This window comes from Heteronotia binoei, chromosome 13 (assembly GCF_032191835.1).
Source record: "Heteronotia binoei isolate CCM8104 ecotype False Entrance Well chromosome 13, APGP_CSIRO_Hbin_v1, whole genome shotgun sequence".
Taxonomy (NCBI): Eukaryota; Metazoa; Chordata; class Lepidosauria; order Squamata; family Gekkonidae; genus Heteronotia; species Heteronotia binoei.
In genome coordinates this window covers 70,408,383-70,424,170 of record NC_083235.1, presented here as the reverse complement: position 1 = coordinate 70,424,170, position 15,788 = coordinate 70,408,383, and the positions used below count along the sequence as shown (strand labels likewise).

The 15,788-nt window shown below is 49.2% G+C and overlaps 1 protein-coding gene across 1 annotated transcript in view; it reads right to left on the bottom strand.

Annotated features, from left to right (window-relative positions):
- The window catches only part of SPHK1 (sphingosine kinase 1), a 69,012-nt gene extending 54,038 nt beyond the window's left edge, over window positions 1-14,974 (bottom strand). Inside the window, exon 1 of the mRNA XM_060253068.1 lies at window positions 14,569-14,974. Coding sequence (XP_060109051.1) covers window positions 14,569-14,974 — 406 coding nt within the window. The remainder of the gene's footprint in view (window positions 1-14,568) is intronic.
- Window positions 14,975-15,788: the final 814 nt, after the last annotated feature.

The following is a 15,788-nucleotide window of genomic DNA, read 5'->3' as shown; positions in this document are numbered from 1 at the left end:
ACTGGAGAGTCAATGACAATCTGAATAGACCCCAGGGGGGGAAGCTTACAATGCCCAGCCATTTCATGTTTTCCTAGGCTCAGAGCATTCATATTTTTAGCATATTTATAGTTTCTGCTGTGATCCTTATGCTTTTTCTTGATGTCTTATTTTAAAAATAGTGGGACTGCCAAATCCCACAATTCCCCCACCTCTCCATTTTAAACAAAATATCACAAGAGTTTTAAGCATGTTTGTATTTTAAGTAAAAAAAATCTTTGTGTTTGTTTGTATTCTTTATAAAGTATATATCTCCACTGCCTGGCATTACATTTTATGATTCATATGGCCCAGCCCCACAAAGTCCCATTTATGTCAGATCTGGCCCTTGTAACAAATGAATTAGACCCCCCTGGCTTAGGAGGTCTGATGTAGAAGTTGGAGGGGAGGAAGGATGACGCAATCTCATAAGGGTATGTGTGGCTTATAATAATGAAGGGAATGGGTAGGACAGGGGGAAGAAAGGGAGGGGAAGAGAGTGGGGTGGTATTGCCTGAAGGATTGCAGGAAGAGGGAAAGAAGATGAACCTAATTGCAGAACACTGTGAAGTACAAAATTTCAAGGTGTTCTGTGGGACTATCTCGTGCCAAAAGCCCAAAACCCTTGGCCGTCATGGAAGCATAAAAGAACATTGTTTGGCCAAAGACCTGTCCAGAGGGAGGGGTGTTTGTGTGCAAAAATGCAGAGCTTCCCCGTGGACATCAACCACCACTCTGTGCAAAGTTGGCAGCTCAGCAGGACGAAGCAAGGAGGGGGCTTTCATGGAGTCTCTCCCCCAAGAAAAGGCAAAGGCACTGAAGAATGGGGGGGGGGCTTGTCCTGGAAACCTCCCTCTCCATGCATGCTTACTCAAGTATAAGCCCCATTGAGTTCATCGGGAGTGAGCCCAATTGAGCCCTGACCTGGACAATTTTGTCCTATAGAGAAGAAGAAGATATTGGATTTATATCCCGCCCTCCACTCGGAAGAGTCTCAGAGCGGCTCACAATCTCCTTTCCCTTCCTCCCCCACAACAGACACCCTGTGAGGTAGATGAAGATACTGGATTTATATCCCACCCTCCACTCCAAAGAGTCTCAGAGCGGCTCACAATCTCCTTTACCTTCCTCCCCCACAACAGACACCCTGTGAGGTAGATGAAGATATTGGATTTATATCCCACCCTCCACTCCAAAGAGTCTCAGAGCGGCTCACAATCTCCTTTCCCTTCCTCCCCCACAACAGACACCCTGTGAGGTAGATGAAGATACTGGATTTATATCCCACCCTCCACTCCAAAGAGTCTCAGAGCGGCTCACAATCTCCTTTACCTTCCTCCCCCACAACAGACACCCTGTGAGGTAGATGAAGATATTGGATTTATATCCCACCCTCCACTCCAAAGAGTCTCAGAGCGGCTCACAATCTCCTTTCCCTTCCTCCCCCACAACAGACACCCTGTGAGGTAGATGAAGATACTGGATTTATATCCCACCCTCCACTCCAAAGAGTCTCAGAGCGGCTCACAATCTCCTTTACCTTCCTCCCCCACAACAGACACCCTGTGAGGTAGATGAAGATATTGGATTTATATCCCACCCTCCACTCCAAAGAGTCTCAGAGCGGCTCACAATCTCCTTTACCTTCCTCCCCCACAACAGACACCCTGTGAGGTAGATGAAGATACTGGATTTATATCCCACCCTCCACTCCAAAGAGTCTCAGAGCGGCTCACAATCTCCTTTACCTTCCTCCCCCACAACAGACACCCTGTGAGGTGGGTGGAGCTGGAGAGGGCTCTCACAGCAGCTGCCCTTTCAAGCTCTGCCAGAGCTATGGCTGACCCAAGGCCATGCTAGCAGCTGCAAGTGGAGGAGTGGGGAATCAAACCTGGTTCTCCCAGATAAGAGTCCGCACACTTAACCACTACACCAAACTGGCTAGAGGAGGGGGGTATTAAAAAATTATCGGCTCCAGATGTCAAATATACTAAGTAACCCACTGGAGTTCTGGAGCTGTGTACCTAAGGCAAACCAGGTAAAGGAATTCAAAGATTTTTGGAGGGGAGCCAATCAAAGAGACCACTCAAACATGGGAAAAGAGGCAACCAGTAAGGGGTGAGGTATTTACACCAGAAATGACCCTCAAGTTGTAGTACGATAGGTGGGTGATGCACTTTAACAGGGATTGTGCAGCCCCCTTGAGGCTGCTGAAACACTGCAATGTTTCATCGCATGTATATACAACCCCCCCCCAAACACCACCCCCACAAAATCAATTCTCAATGTGAATGTGAACAGCTGGAGGGGGGGGGTGCGAGGAAGCAAACAAAAAGACCATGTAAGTGTGAACTGAGCGCACCAACAGCATGACCATTGAAACCACCACAACGTCCATGAAAATCTGAAAGGCAGCTGCAATCTGGAAAACTCCAGTGTCCTGTCTCTTCACCATCCCTGCCCTCTACCTTTTTAGACCCGAGTACATTAACCTGGAAGAATCATCTTCCTTTCTCCCCTTCCCCCAAAGTTGCCAACTTTTCACCCACAAGAGTTTATGTACAGGTAACTACACAACAAGCTGAAATTCAGAAAAGAAAGTTCCTCCGGCAAGCAGATACATGGATGGGGAAGCGTCCTGCTGTGACTTCCAGGTGTGTCACACGGCTCTTAAAGGTACAGTAACCTCGCTCGAGAAGTTAGCAACTCTAACCTTGTCCCACTCTGAAGCATGTTTCAGTGACTTCTGATCAGTGTGGGCCATTAAAAAGGAACGGTGATGTTTCTTCGTAATTATGGCTACCCCCCCCCCCAATTAACCCTAATGGCTCTGGCCAAAGGGGTCATGAAGGGATGGGAGAAACAACAACCCCCCTCGACTAAAGGGATGCTGAAAGGGACTGACAGAAGCAGAGAGTTACTGCTTTGAGTAGGGTGGAGCACCTGGGAAGGTGCAGACTCGCTCTCGGATCTGATACAGAGGAGCAGATCCACTGTCTGATAGAAGCACCTCTTTGCCTCCGCCTGTGTTATTCCCGTATATTTGCGAATAAAGAAAAAAATACAAAAGGGCCTCCAGTGCTCTCTCTTCTACAGGGAATCAATGGGGTATGTGTGTAAAGTCTAATTGTATAAATGCAGGGTTGCTTGCCATTTTGTATCATTTGGTGTTTTTAAGATAACCATGCCTTTTGGTGAAAATAAAAACCAGAAAGCAAAGAAGCTTCTGGTGGAGAGCATGTAAGAATCCAGATGAGTTTTTACTACGTCAGTTATTGCTAGCAAGGTTCCATTATCAGAGAGAATCACTCATTTAAAAAAAAGAAGAAGTGGACGTGGTTGAAGATAAGCAAAATAAGAAGACAACAGCAAGGAGAATGGCCTCAGCTGACCAGATGTATTGAGCTGCATTGCCTCAGTTTAAGTCTCACCTCTACAACAAACACTCCATATTCATGTGGAGCGCTCAAAAACGTAGAACATTCTGTACAAATGCTAGTCCTATATCACAGTGTGTTCCTAACAAGATAATGGTACTTTAAAGAGCTTCGGGACAAGCAGGTATTACACAGGTGAAGCTTTCTCCTGTTAGAGGCAGTGATGGGGGAGAGGTTCGCCCTATTGAATTTCCACTGGCAGGGGGGCCCGCAAAGAGGAGATGGGCTGTCCACGACAGGTCCCTCGAGCAGGAGGACTGCTCAGCGGGGACTGGCCTTGGCAGGACCAGTCTCTCAGGGTGGGGGGGGCAGGTTCTTCGGGTGCTGCTGCGAGAGCCAGAGGCCAGGTTGTACTGCCACCGTGCCTGACGAAGCTTCACGTTCCTCCTTCCCTCATCCTGGATATGGCATTCGGCCCACGAATTCCTCTTCCTTTTCCAGGGTGCCAATTCTGGGGGCTGTGAAAGGTGCTTTACTCTCCTTTGAAAGCAATAAGGGGTGCGAGGGGGCATTAGAGCTTAGCGGTGGGTCTGTGCTGAAGGGGGACTGAGTCTCCCGAAGCCCCCAAAATTTAAAAAAATAAAAAGAATTTCCACTGGCAAGACATTTGAGCTGTTGCAGGGACAGTCGCCGTAGCCTTTGGAGGAGCTGTGATCCCACAGCTACGTCTCAATTGTCTTGTTCCAATCGCGAAAACAAAATATATAGAGCTCGCTTAGACCCACTGAAAAGTACAACTGCTTGAAGAATTTCTACCCACAGTGTACAACTTTCTTGCCTCCTCCTCCAGCCCAAAATGCACCCCCAGTGCCACTCCTGAGAGACATGGGAGTCCCAGGAACAGCATGAGCAGGGAGTCAGGGATTTTGCAGAAAATCAGCAAAAAAACACCTCTCCCTCTTCACTCTGGGGAAACATTAGGCAGGAACCACCGTGGAGCGTTGCAGCCAAACATATTTGTACCATAAGAAAGCTGGGCTCCTAACCTGCCAGTATTAGAACTCCTACCAAACAGTTATGCAGAGGAGCAATTCCAGGAGAAGCACATCTTGTCATATCATAGCATTGCAGGAGTCTGGAAAGCTGCCCCTTATCTACAACATATTGCACTGACGGCTACCCCTGCAGTACCGCCCCCTCCTCCACCCCCAAGGGCTGTCGTATTTCCAGCACTGAAAGCAAGCAAACGAAACTCACATTATAATTATCTTTCATTTTCACCTGGTAATTTTTTTTATAATGACGATTTTGTGATATCCCAGTAGCCCCCAGCTATAAGAAAATGTTTGGAACGATATCCGTCATTGTTGGGCAATTTGGCGAGGGGAATATCTGCACTGGGAAAATACCCTCTTCCAGCACCGTAGCCCCTGGACACTGCTTTGTGGCTGAAGGCTGAGCGAGCAACTGAACCAAAGCTCTCCTTAGGGTTGCCAAGTCCAATTCAAGAAATATCTGGGGACTTTGGGGGTGGAGCCAGGAGACATTAGGGGTGGAGCCAAGATCAAGGCCGTGGCAAGCATCATTGAACTCCAAAGGGAGTTCTGGCCATCACATTTAAAGGGATGGCACACCTTTTCAGTGCCTTCCTTCCATAGGAAATAATGAAGAAGAAGAAGATGAAGAAGATATTGGATTTATATCCCGCCCTCCACTCCGAAGAGTCTCAGAGCGGCTTACAATCTCCTTTACCTTCCTCCCCCACAACAGACACCCTGTGAGGTGGGTGGGGCTGGAAAAGGCTCTCACAGCAGCTGCCCTTTCAAGGACAACCTCTGCCAGAGCTATGGCTGACCCAAGGCTATGCTAGCAGGTGCAAGTGGAGGAGTGGGGAATCAAACCCAGTTCTCCCAGATAAGAGTCCGCACACTTAACCACTACACCAAACTGGCACCAAATAATGAAGGATAGGGGCACCTTCTTTTGGGGCTCATAGTATTGGATCCCCTGGTTCAATCTTTTTGAAACTTGGGGGGTATTTTGGGGAGAGGCACTGCATGCTATACTGAAAATTTGGTGCCTCTACCCAAAAAAACAGCCCCCCCCCAGAGCCCCAAATACCCACAGATCAATTCTCCATGATTTTCTATGGGAATAAATCTCCATAGGGAATAACAGAGTTCCCAGCAGACATTTCCTTCCCCTCCCCCCGCTTTCTGATGACCCTGAAGCGGGGGGAGGGCCTCCAAACCGGGGGATCCCCTGCCCCCACCTGGGGATTGGCAACCCTAGCTCTCCTCCTCAGAAAGGAGTCTTTTGTTGCCAGGCCTGCCTTCTACCAGAGGATACTGCTGGCTGGTCAGTATCAAAAACCGCCCTCCATCCCCCCCATGCAAGGCTTTTTTGTAGAAAGAGCCCAGCATGAACTCATTCGCATATCAGACCACACCCCCAATGCCAAGCCATCCAGAACTGTGTTCCTGCTCAAAAAAAGCCCTGCGTGTCTGTCCTGTTTTTAACTGGTGAAGAGGTCCAGTTGTAGATTTCCTTATTTCTTCTCCTTTGGTCCCAGAGTCACCTTCAAGCTGGGCAGGGCCTGGCCAGAGAACTGTGCATTCAGTTCCAGATTGCTTTTCAAATTGATTGTTTTGGACCACAGTAGGAAGGTACACAATTCCAATAGCATTTGGATGTCATGTATCTGACACAAGGTAATACCATATGAGGCCTATGAAGCACAGCCTTGCTTTGGGTCACTGATATCTATCAGAACAGAACTCTCACTTGGTCCTATATTGTCTAATAGTCTTATTGCAGTAATTGAGCCTATGTATAGCATTTATGCTTGACCACTAAAGAAGGTCAGTAGGCCGAAACACGTCTGTTTTGGGGTTGCATAAGGTCCTAATTTTGAAAGATTGTATGAATTGTATTATTTGGGCCTCTCTCTCTCTCTCGGCTTGACTTCGCGAACGAAGATTTAAGAAGGGTGCAGTAGTCCACGTCTGCTGCAGGCTCGCTGGTGGCTGACAAGACCAATGCGGGACAGGCAGGTCCGGCCACAGTGGCTGCAGGGAAAAGTCTGATTTGGGGTTGGTGCTGTAGCAGTGCGATTCTTCCTCAATCTCCTTTTGTCCTCAAGACCAGCTATGCATGCGTTCTCAAAGGAAGAGACAGCCTGGTGGATGGTGTGCCTCCATGCTTTGCGATCTGAGGCTAGGTCAGACCACTGGTGATGGTTGATGCGACAGGTGCCAAGGGATTTCTTCAAGGAGTCCTTGTACCTCTTCTTTGGTGCCCCTCTATTTCGATGGCCGGTGGAAAGTTCGCCATACAGAGCAATCTTGGGAAGGCGGTGGTTTTCCATCCTAGAAATATGCCCTGCCCAGCGCAGCTGCGTCTTCAACAGCAGTGCTTCGATGTTTGGGACTATTTGGGCCTATAACTGTTTTAAAACCAATATGTGATAAACGCATGCATTTTTTTATAATTCGCATTATTGAAATTAATACTGGGTCCCTTATTTGCATCTAATTAACCTTTTTGGTTCTTAATTCTTTTTTTTTTTTGAGGTGAAGTTTTTGATCTCCTTTTTTTCTTCTATGGTTTTGATCTGGGGCTCACGTGGGCCACATAAAAACATGCACGGTAGTGAATGGATGATAATGCCCAAGGAGAGAACTGGAGAGGAACAGGAAAATTGTCATAAGAAAAACCCCTCTGTGCTGAGAGGGGGGGGGGGCAGTGGGAATGGGTGATTGCAGTCCAAGTGAATGGTGCATTGGAAATAAAAGCAGAACCTGCAGCACATGGATGATCTTTTCCTAAAAGAAGCCCCTTTGCTCAGTGACAGCATGGAATGAATGGCTAGACTGGCTGTTCACAAAACGGCGTGATGTCTCAACGGGCACTATGAAGCTCTAAGAACTTGCAGTGGCTTTTGCATGTGGGGAAAAAAAAAAGTCAGGTACACTACCTCCCGGCTTCAAACCTGTTTGACAAGGCGAGCCTGTGTACCTGTGTACCTAGTTGCCTTTAAATAGATTACAGGTGACTCTCCCAAAGTTTATTGTGAAATATCCTGCAGTAACACAAGAGTTCCTAGCCCTGGCCATTATTCCTATCCGCAAAGCCGTTTTCATGCCGATCCCTGGAGAAATGCTTTGCAAAGAGTTACAAACAGCTTATAGTTCCGTTATCTCTAGACCCACTGTGCTGAAGTGGTTAGTATGTTAGACAGGACTGGGGAAAACCAGGTTCAAGTCCCTTTCAGGCATTAAGCTCACTGCACAGCCTTGGACCAGCCAGTTTCTTTCAACCTAACCCACTTCAGAGGGTTGTTATGAGGACAAAGTAGAGGATGGGATACCATGTACACTGCTGTGAACTGTCTACCAGCATATATCTGGTTGCCTTGATCTGAATAGCCCAAGATCTCAGAAGCTAAACAGGGTCAGCCGCCCTGGTCAGCACTGGGAATAATACAAGAGGAGTTATTGTATTAAACAAAGCATACAGGAGTTCCTAGGCAGAGGTGGGCCATGGCAAACCACCACCGATAGTCGCTTTGAAAGCCCTGTCGGGTCACCATAAGTTGGCTGTGATCCGACAGAACTTTATTTATACACACGCACAAACACCCCTGTCTGGTTAGTTCATCTTTTCTATCAGGAAGATTTCAGTAAGGCTTTTGATAAGGTTCCACATAATATTCTTGTTGACAAGTTGGTAACATTTGGTTTGGATTCTGTTACTGTTAGGCGGATCCGTAACTGGCTGACAGATCACACCTCAAGAGCGCTTGTTAGTTTTTCCTCATCCTCTCGTAGAGGAGTGCCAAGTGGAATGCCTCAAGGATCTGTCCTGGGACCTGCTTTGTTCAACATTTTCATAAACAATTTGAATAAAGGAATAGAGGGAATGCTTATTAAATCTGCAGATGATGCTAAATTGGGAGGGGTCACAAATACAGTAGAAGACAGAGTGAGGATACAGGATGATCTAGAGGTCTTAGCGTACCATACGCTGAACATGAGTCAGCAGCGTAATGTAGCTAAAAAAGGCAAATGTGATTTTGGACTGTATCAAGAGATGTATAGTGCCAGACCATCACACTAAGTGACGGTATCACTCTGCTTTGGTTAGACCTCACCTAGAGTATTGTGTTCAGTTTTGGGCACCACAGTTTAAGAAGGATATGGACAAGCTGGAACGTGTCCAGAGGACGGCAACAAAGATGGTCTGGAGACCAATTTCTGTGAGGAAAAGTTGAAGGAGCTTGGTATGCTTAGCCTGGGTGCAAGGGCGATCCAGCTGTGACATCTGTTACCCCATTGATTGCCAGGGTGGATTTAGCTGATCTGGCTGGCTAAGCGGGTGTCCCCTAACTCCCTCACCACTCCATGTGCGTCTTTCCTGAAGCTTCACACTTGATCTCCGATAGAAGGAGAGTACTGTTCTTCAGTTAAGCGTATGTTTAGCCTGGAAAGGAGACAACTAAAAGGAGACATAACCATCTTCAAATACTTGAAGTGCTGTCAGATAGAAGACGGCGCACAGTTGTTTCCTGCTACCCCAGAAGGTTAGACTAGAACCAGTTGGTTGAAACTAAATCAAAAGAGGTTTTTGCTAAATACTAGAAAGAAATTCCTGACAAAGCAGTTGTTCAGCGGAACAGGCTTCCTTGGGAAGTGGTGGGCTCTCCTTCTTCGGAATTTTTTACGCAGAGGCTAGAAGATGGTCACCTGACAGCAATGCTGAGTCCGTGAACTTAGGCAGATCATGAGAAGGAGGGCAGGAAGGGTTGCATCAGTGCTTAGTTCTTGTGGCCCTTTTTTACGCGCCCAGGAAAATGCTGCTCACCACTTTGGAGTCAGGCAGCAATTTTTCTGCAGGCCAGTTTGGCCAAGGATCATGGAGGTTTTTTTGCCACCTTCTGGGTGTGGAGCAGGTGTCACTGGGTGTTCGTGCAAGGGAGGTATTTATGAATTTCCTGCATTATGCAGGGGGTTGGACTAGATGACCCTGGAGGTCCCTTCCAACTCTACGATCCTAGGTTCCTTCTTCGTTTTAATCTTGGGTTTTAACTTGGGCTCTGGACTCAACTGTCTTTCCTTCACAGGGCCTAGAAACACAACTTGAGAAAGCTGAAGATTTTTTTTTTTAAATTACTCAATGCGGAGGAGGATTGCATTATTCCAATGGGCAACTATGCTGACAACTATTTAAAACGGCACGACCAGTTTGTTTCATACAATTATTTGAAGATTCAGTCTGGTTTTGAATTGCAGCAAAACTCATGTATAAAGAATAAGAAATATCATGAATAGACTGAAACATTTTTTAAAACCTGGCTTGCTGTTGTTGGAAAGAAAATGCTAGATTAGATGGACCTTCAGCTGTGCCAATAAGCATTACTTGTGCATGAAGAAAGTTTGAAACGCTTGGGACTCTTTAGCTTGGAGAAACGTCGACTGCGGGGTGACATGATAGAGGTTTACAAGATAATGCATGGGATGGAGAAAATAGAGAAAGAAGTACTTTTCTCCCTTTCTCACAATACAAGAACTCGTGGGCATTCGATGAAATTGCTGAGCAGACAGGTTAAAACCGATAAAAGGAAGTACTTCTTCACCCAAAGGGTGATTAACATGTGGAATTCACTGCCACAGGAGGTGGTGGCGGCCACAAGCATAGCCATCTTCCAGAGGGGTTTAGATAAAAATATGGAACACAGGTCCATCAGTGGCTATTAGCCACAGTGTGTGTGTATGTATAAACTTTTTTGCCACTGTGTGACACAGAGTGTTGGACTGGATGGGCCACTGGCCTGATCCAACATGGCTTCTCTGGTGTTCTTATGTGACACAGAGTGTTGGACTGGAAGGGCCACTGGCCTGATCCAACAGGGCTTCTCTTATGTTCTTATGTGACACAGAATGTTGAACTGGAGGGGCCACTGGCCTGATCCAACAGGGCTTCTCTTATGTTCTTATGTGACACAGAGTGTTGGACTGGATGGGCCGTTGGCCTGATCCAACATGGCTTCTCTTATGTTCTTATGTTTGTGTGTGTATGTCAAGTGCTGTAAAGTTGGAGCCAACTTATGGAGACACCGTAGGGTTTTTAAGGCAACTAAGTATGCAGAGGTGGTTTGCCAATGCATTGCTCTGCAATGTCTTCCTTGGTGGTCCCTCATCCCAGTACAGAGACCCCACTTAGCTTCCAGGTTTGAGATATACCAGGGGTGGCCAAATTTCCTTAACGTAAGAGCCGCATAGAATAAATGTCAGGTGTTTGAGACCCGCAAGACATGAACATCGTATTTGAGGGTGGAAGGAAGGAAGGAAAATAGATGGGGTGTGTGGAAAGAAAGCAACTTTAAATGCATTCTCCAAGCTGCTGGCCGGATTGGCTTGGAGAAGTAATTCAAAGAGAGGAATGCCTTCTCCAAGCTGACCTATGGGCTGGTGGGGTCTTTGAGAGCCACACAGTATGTGCGAAAGAGCCACATGTGGCTCCCGAGCCACAGTCTGACCACCGCTGAGCTATACTACACCATTCCACATCCCCAAGCGTTACTTACCAGGTTGTTAGTTAAATAACGTTTTTCTTTGCATCAGCAAATGCGATCCACAAATAATTTATTCCATACCAAGACTGGATGCTCTGCTCGGGCTAGCCCAATCTCATCAGATCTCAGAAGCTAAGTAGGGTTGACACGGATTAATATTTGAATGGGGGACCACCAAGGAAGCTCAGGTTCACAACACATAGACAAGTGATGGCAAACCACTTCTGAGCATCTCTTGCCTTGAAAACCCTTTGGAGACAACAGAAGTTGAGCTACTTGATGGCACCTCCCATCATCACCACCAAGACTGGATTACTTGCACTGACTTCAGTGGGAACCTCAGGAAGTGCTTTGTTGGTTGCATTCTGGGAGTTCTGCATGATATACTAAGCCAGCAGGTGTCACAGGTACATCTAGAATCTTAAATCATGTTAGCCAGTTATTCCATTCTAGAAAGTAGATTGCCATTCCAGAAAAAAATGTAACAGACATCTTTTAGAGGCCCAAAGTTACTAATCTAATGGTGAGAACAATATGTATTTTCATTTAAATAACCCATTCTGAGATCCTAAAAAGATGCAAAACACTGTTGTGGTATTTACAGTATTTGCTGGCATATAAGACTACTTTTTTGCCCTGAAAAACATGCCTCCAAGTGGGAGGGTCGTCTTATACGCCGGGTGCACTTCAGTTGGGATAGACATAGCTGCCCATAGTGGCCTTCCGATGCTCGCCCACCTCATTCTACATACCGTCCAGTATCGCGCGGTATCCAGCGCGGCGGGTCATCCACATGGCTGCGGCGAGCATCAGCAGCGAGATAGGGGTGCCAGCCTTTTCGGCATGACCGGCCCGTTCTGCTGGGCGGGAAGCAGCGGCGCTCCGGCCCGCCCCTTGTCTATGCAGAGCTCGCACATGCGCACTTGCGCACTAGTGCCAGTCACAGGGAGATGCAGGGGTGGCCAGAGGCGCTGCGGTTGTGCTGCGGCCGTACAATGGTGTGCGGAAGAGGGGGTAGTCTTATACGGCGAGTATATAACAAACTCTATATTTTGAGTGGAAATGTTGGGGGGGTCATCTTATACGCCCAGTCGTCTTATACGCCGGCAAATACGGTACTTAATTTATACTTTGCTTTTCTCCCCCAAGTGCACCTAAAGAAGCTTATATTGTCTCCCTCTCCTCCACTTTATCCTCACGGTAACCCAGTTATTGAATTAGGCAGAGAGTGCGTGACTAACTCACCAGGTGGAACCTGGGTCTCCCAGATCCAAGTCCAACACTCTAAGCCATGTGGTAGACCTTGATGAAAGTTATCACACGGCTTTTGTTTTTTTGGAAATACATGAGCTTCAGTAGGTTAATGGAGTGAAAGTTGAAGTTCTGTACACATTTGTTCTAGTCTAATTCAATTCAGTGGGATTTATTTACAAACAAATGTGCACAAAAACATGCTGCACAGGCCACACATTACAAAATCCCTACACAGAACATGTTTAACCATCCAACTCTGTGCATGTTGCCTTATAAATCAGTTCTGCTGAAGGCAATGGAATTTACTACTTGCAATACTTACATGAAAGTAGGGCTTTTTTTTGTAGCAGGAACTCCTTTACATATTATGACATCTCCCCCCTCCCTCTTGTAGCCAATCCTCCTGGAGCGTACAGTAGGCCCTGTACTAAGAGCCCTCTAAGTTCTTGAAGGATTGGCTACATCAGGGGTGCGTGGCCTAATATGCAAAGGAGTTTCTGCTACAAAAAAAGCCCTGCTTTCATCTAGGTATCCATCAAATTGCAGTCCAAGCGAGATTCTGAAACTAGCAGGTAGCCTACACATAGGCCATCACATATTATTCTCGTGCATATGGTTCATGACTGGTCAGTAAAACAAACATGTGTAAGATTGTCATATATGGCACATATGACAATCTCCAAATTTTAAAAATTTAATGTAATTCATTTATACCCTGCCTTTCTCCCTAAAGGGGACCCAAAGCATCTTATAGTATTGTCCTCTCCTCCATTTTATCCTCACAACACCATGAGGTGGGTTAGGTTGAAAGAATGTGACTGACGGCAGATAATTCCTACACTGTGTCCATGTGGGGACAGGTAAGATGGCCAGTGGGATCAGTGTCCCTCAGCCACTTCTCACCCATCCCAGTAGAATTTTAAAGGTTAGAACAATTGGAGCTTTTTAAAAAAGCCGTTTTAGAGAGATCTATAAGAGTACTGCAGTCCTAAGCTCTGCACACGACCAGAGTTCGATCCCCGGCAGAAGCTGGGTTTTCAGGTAGCCGGCTCGAGGTTGACTCAGCCTTCCATCCTTTCGAGGTTGGTAAAATGAGTCCCCAGCTTGCTGGGGGGAAAGTGTAGACGACTGGGGAAAGCAATGGCAAAACCAAGATCCTTCACTTAATCTGCCCAAAAGTCAGTCTTGGACTGCAGGCAGCCCTGGAGTCAATTCAAGTCTGTCCCTGAAGCCGCGGCCAAACAGCCAGGGGTTATGACCTTGACTATGGAGGAGCAAGGATCTCATACTCCCATCTTCAGGAGAAACACAGTAGGGAGCCTGTGTGACTCAGAGTGTAAGAGAGTGCCTGTCTTCTCTCCCACCCTAAATCAAGCAATAGAAATGGGAGACTGTAATTACTGCTAAAGGTCCTAGCCATTTCACAGAAGTCCTGCTCTGTCCGTCCTTGGAGAGCCGCGCCGCCTGGAGGACTCTGCTTAGGGTTCCCAATCCCCAGGTGAAGGCAGGGGATCCCCTGGTTTGCAGGCCCTCCCCCCCCTTTTAGGGTCATCAGAAAGCAGGGGGGAGGGGAGGGAAATGTCTGCTGGGTACTCATGATTCCCTATGGAGACTTATTCCCATAGAAAATCACGGAGAATTGATCCGCGGGTATCTGGGGCCCCCGTTTTTTGAGGCAGAGGCACCAAATTTTCAGTGCAGTATCCAGTGGCTCTCCCCAAAATACTCCCTAAGTTTCAAAAAGATTGGACCAGGGGGTCCAATTCTATGAGCCCCCAAAGAAGGTGCCCCTGTCCATTATTTCCTAGGGAAGGAAGGCATTGAAAAGACTCCCTCGAAAGGTCCCTCGAAATGGCCAGAACAACTTTTGGGAGTTCAATGATGCTCGTCACCCCCTTGCTCCTGGCTCCACCACCCCCAAAGCCTCCTGGCTCCACCCCCAAAGTCTCCTGGCTCCACCCCCAAAGCCTCCTGGCTCCACCCCCAAAGCCTCCTGGCTCCACCCCCAAAGTCTCCTGGCTCCACCCCCAAAGTCTCCTGGCTCCACCCCCAAAGTCTCCTGGCTCCACCCCCAAAGCCTCCTGGCTCCACCCCAAAGTCTCCTGGCTCCACCCCCAAAGTCTCCTGGCTCCACCCCAAAGTCTCCTGGCTCCACCCCAAAGTCTCCTGGCCCCACCCCCAAAGTCTCCTGGCTCCACCCCCAAAGCCTCCTGGCTCCACCCCCAAAGCCTCCCAGATATTACTTGAATTGGACTCGGCGACCCAAACTCTGCTGTTCATCTTGCAGCGAAGGCAGGCTAGCCCGAGCTCCTTCCCTCCCTCCGTCCCCCCTGGCAGCAGCCTCACCTTGCAGCTTGGGGACGCGCGGGGCGGAGAGCTCCCGGACGGCCCTGGCCCAGGTCTCGGCGACGGCTCGGCTCTCGTCGGCGTCGCGGGCGCCCCAGACGCGGAAGGTGCGGGCCACGCGGCGCCTGGCCGGGCCCGAGTGCCACCAGCCCTTGCAGAGGGGGTAGCAGAAGAGGGTGAAGTGGGCGGCGCCCGGGCTCTGCGCCGCGTAGCAGCCGATGCAGTCGGCGAGGGGCAGGCGGCTGGCGGGGCTGCCGGGCTTGGAGTGCCGCGGGCGCAGCAGCAGCTCGGCGTCGCTGGTGAGGCTCAGCTCGTAGGCGACCTTGGGCGCGGGCGCCAGCGAGAAGACGCCCGAGAGCACAACTTCGGCGCCGGAGCCTTCCCCGGGGCCCGAGCCGCTCTCCATCGCCGCGGCCGCATGGAGCAAACGAGGGGGCGCCTCCCGAGCGCGGCTCGTGTCCCTCGCGCGCTTTTCGCCCGCGGCCGGCGGGGGCTCTCGGCGACACCACGCGGCGTCCCGGAGGAACGGCAGGCAGGCACAGCGGCTCGCTCGGGAAGCCCGCGCCGCGCTCGCCCGCTGGCTGGCTCGCTTTGCGCTTTGGAGAGCCGGTGAAGAAATGCGGGAGCCGCGCGGCGCCCAGTCCTACGGGGGATTACGCAGGAGGCCCACGAAGATGAATGCGGGGCACGCCCTGGGCAGCGGCCTTGGAGATTACCTGCTGGGAAGAGGAATCCCAAAACCGGTTGGCATAGTAGGAGGAGGAGAACTGCAGATTTATACCCCGCCCTTCTCTCTGAATCAGAGGCTCCGAGCGGTTCACAATCGCCTTTCCCTTCCTCCCCCGCAACAGACGCCCTGGGAGGTGGGTGGGGCTGGAGAGGGCTCTCACAGCAGCTGCCCTTTCAAGGACAGAGCCTCAGAGCGGCCTACAATCTCCTTTCCCTTCCTCCCCCGCAACAGACGCCCTGGGAGGTGGGTGGGGCTGAGAGGGCTCTCACAGCAGCTGCCCTTTCAAGGACAGAGGCTCAGAGCGGCTCACAATCTCCTTTCCCTTCCTCCCCCCCAACAGACACCCTGAAAGGTGGGTGGGGCTGAGAGGGCTCTCACAGCAGCTGCCCTTTCAAGGACAGAGCCTCAGAGCGGCCTACAATCTCCTTTCCCTTCCTCCCCCACAACAGACACCCTGGGAGGTGGGTGGGGCTGAGAGGGCTCTCACAGA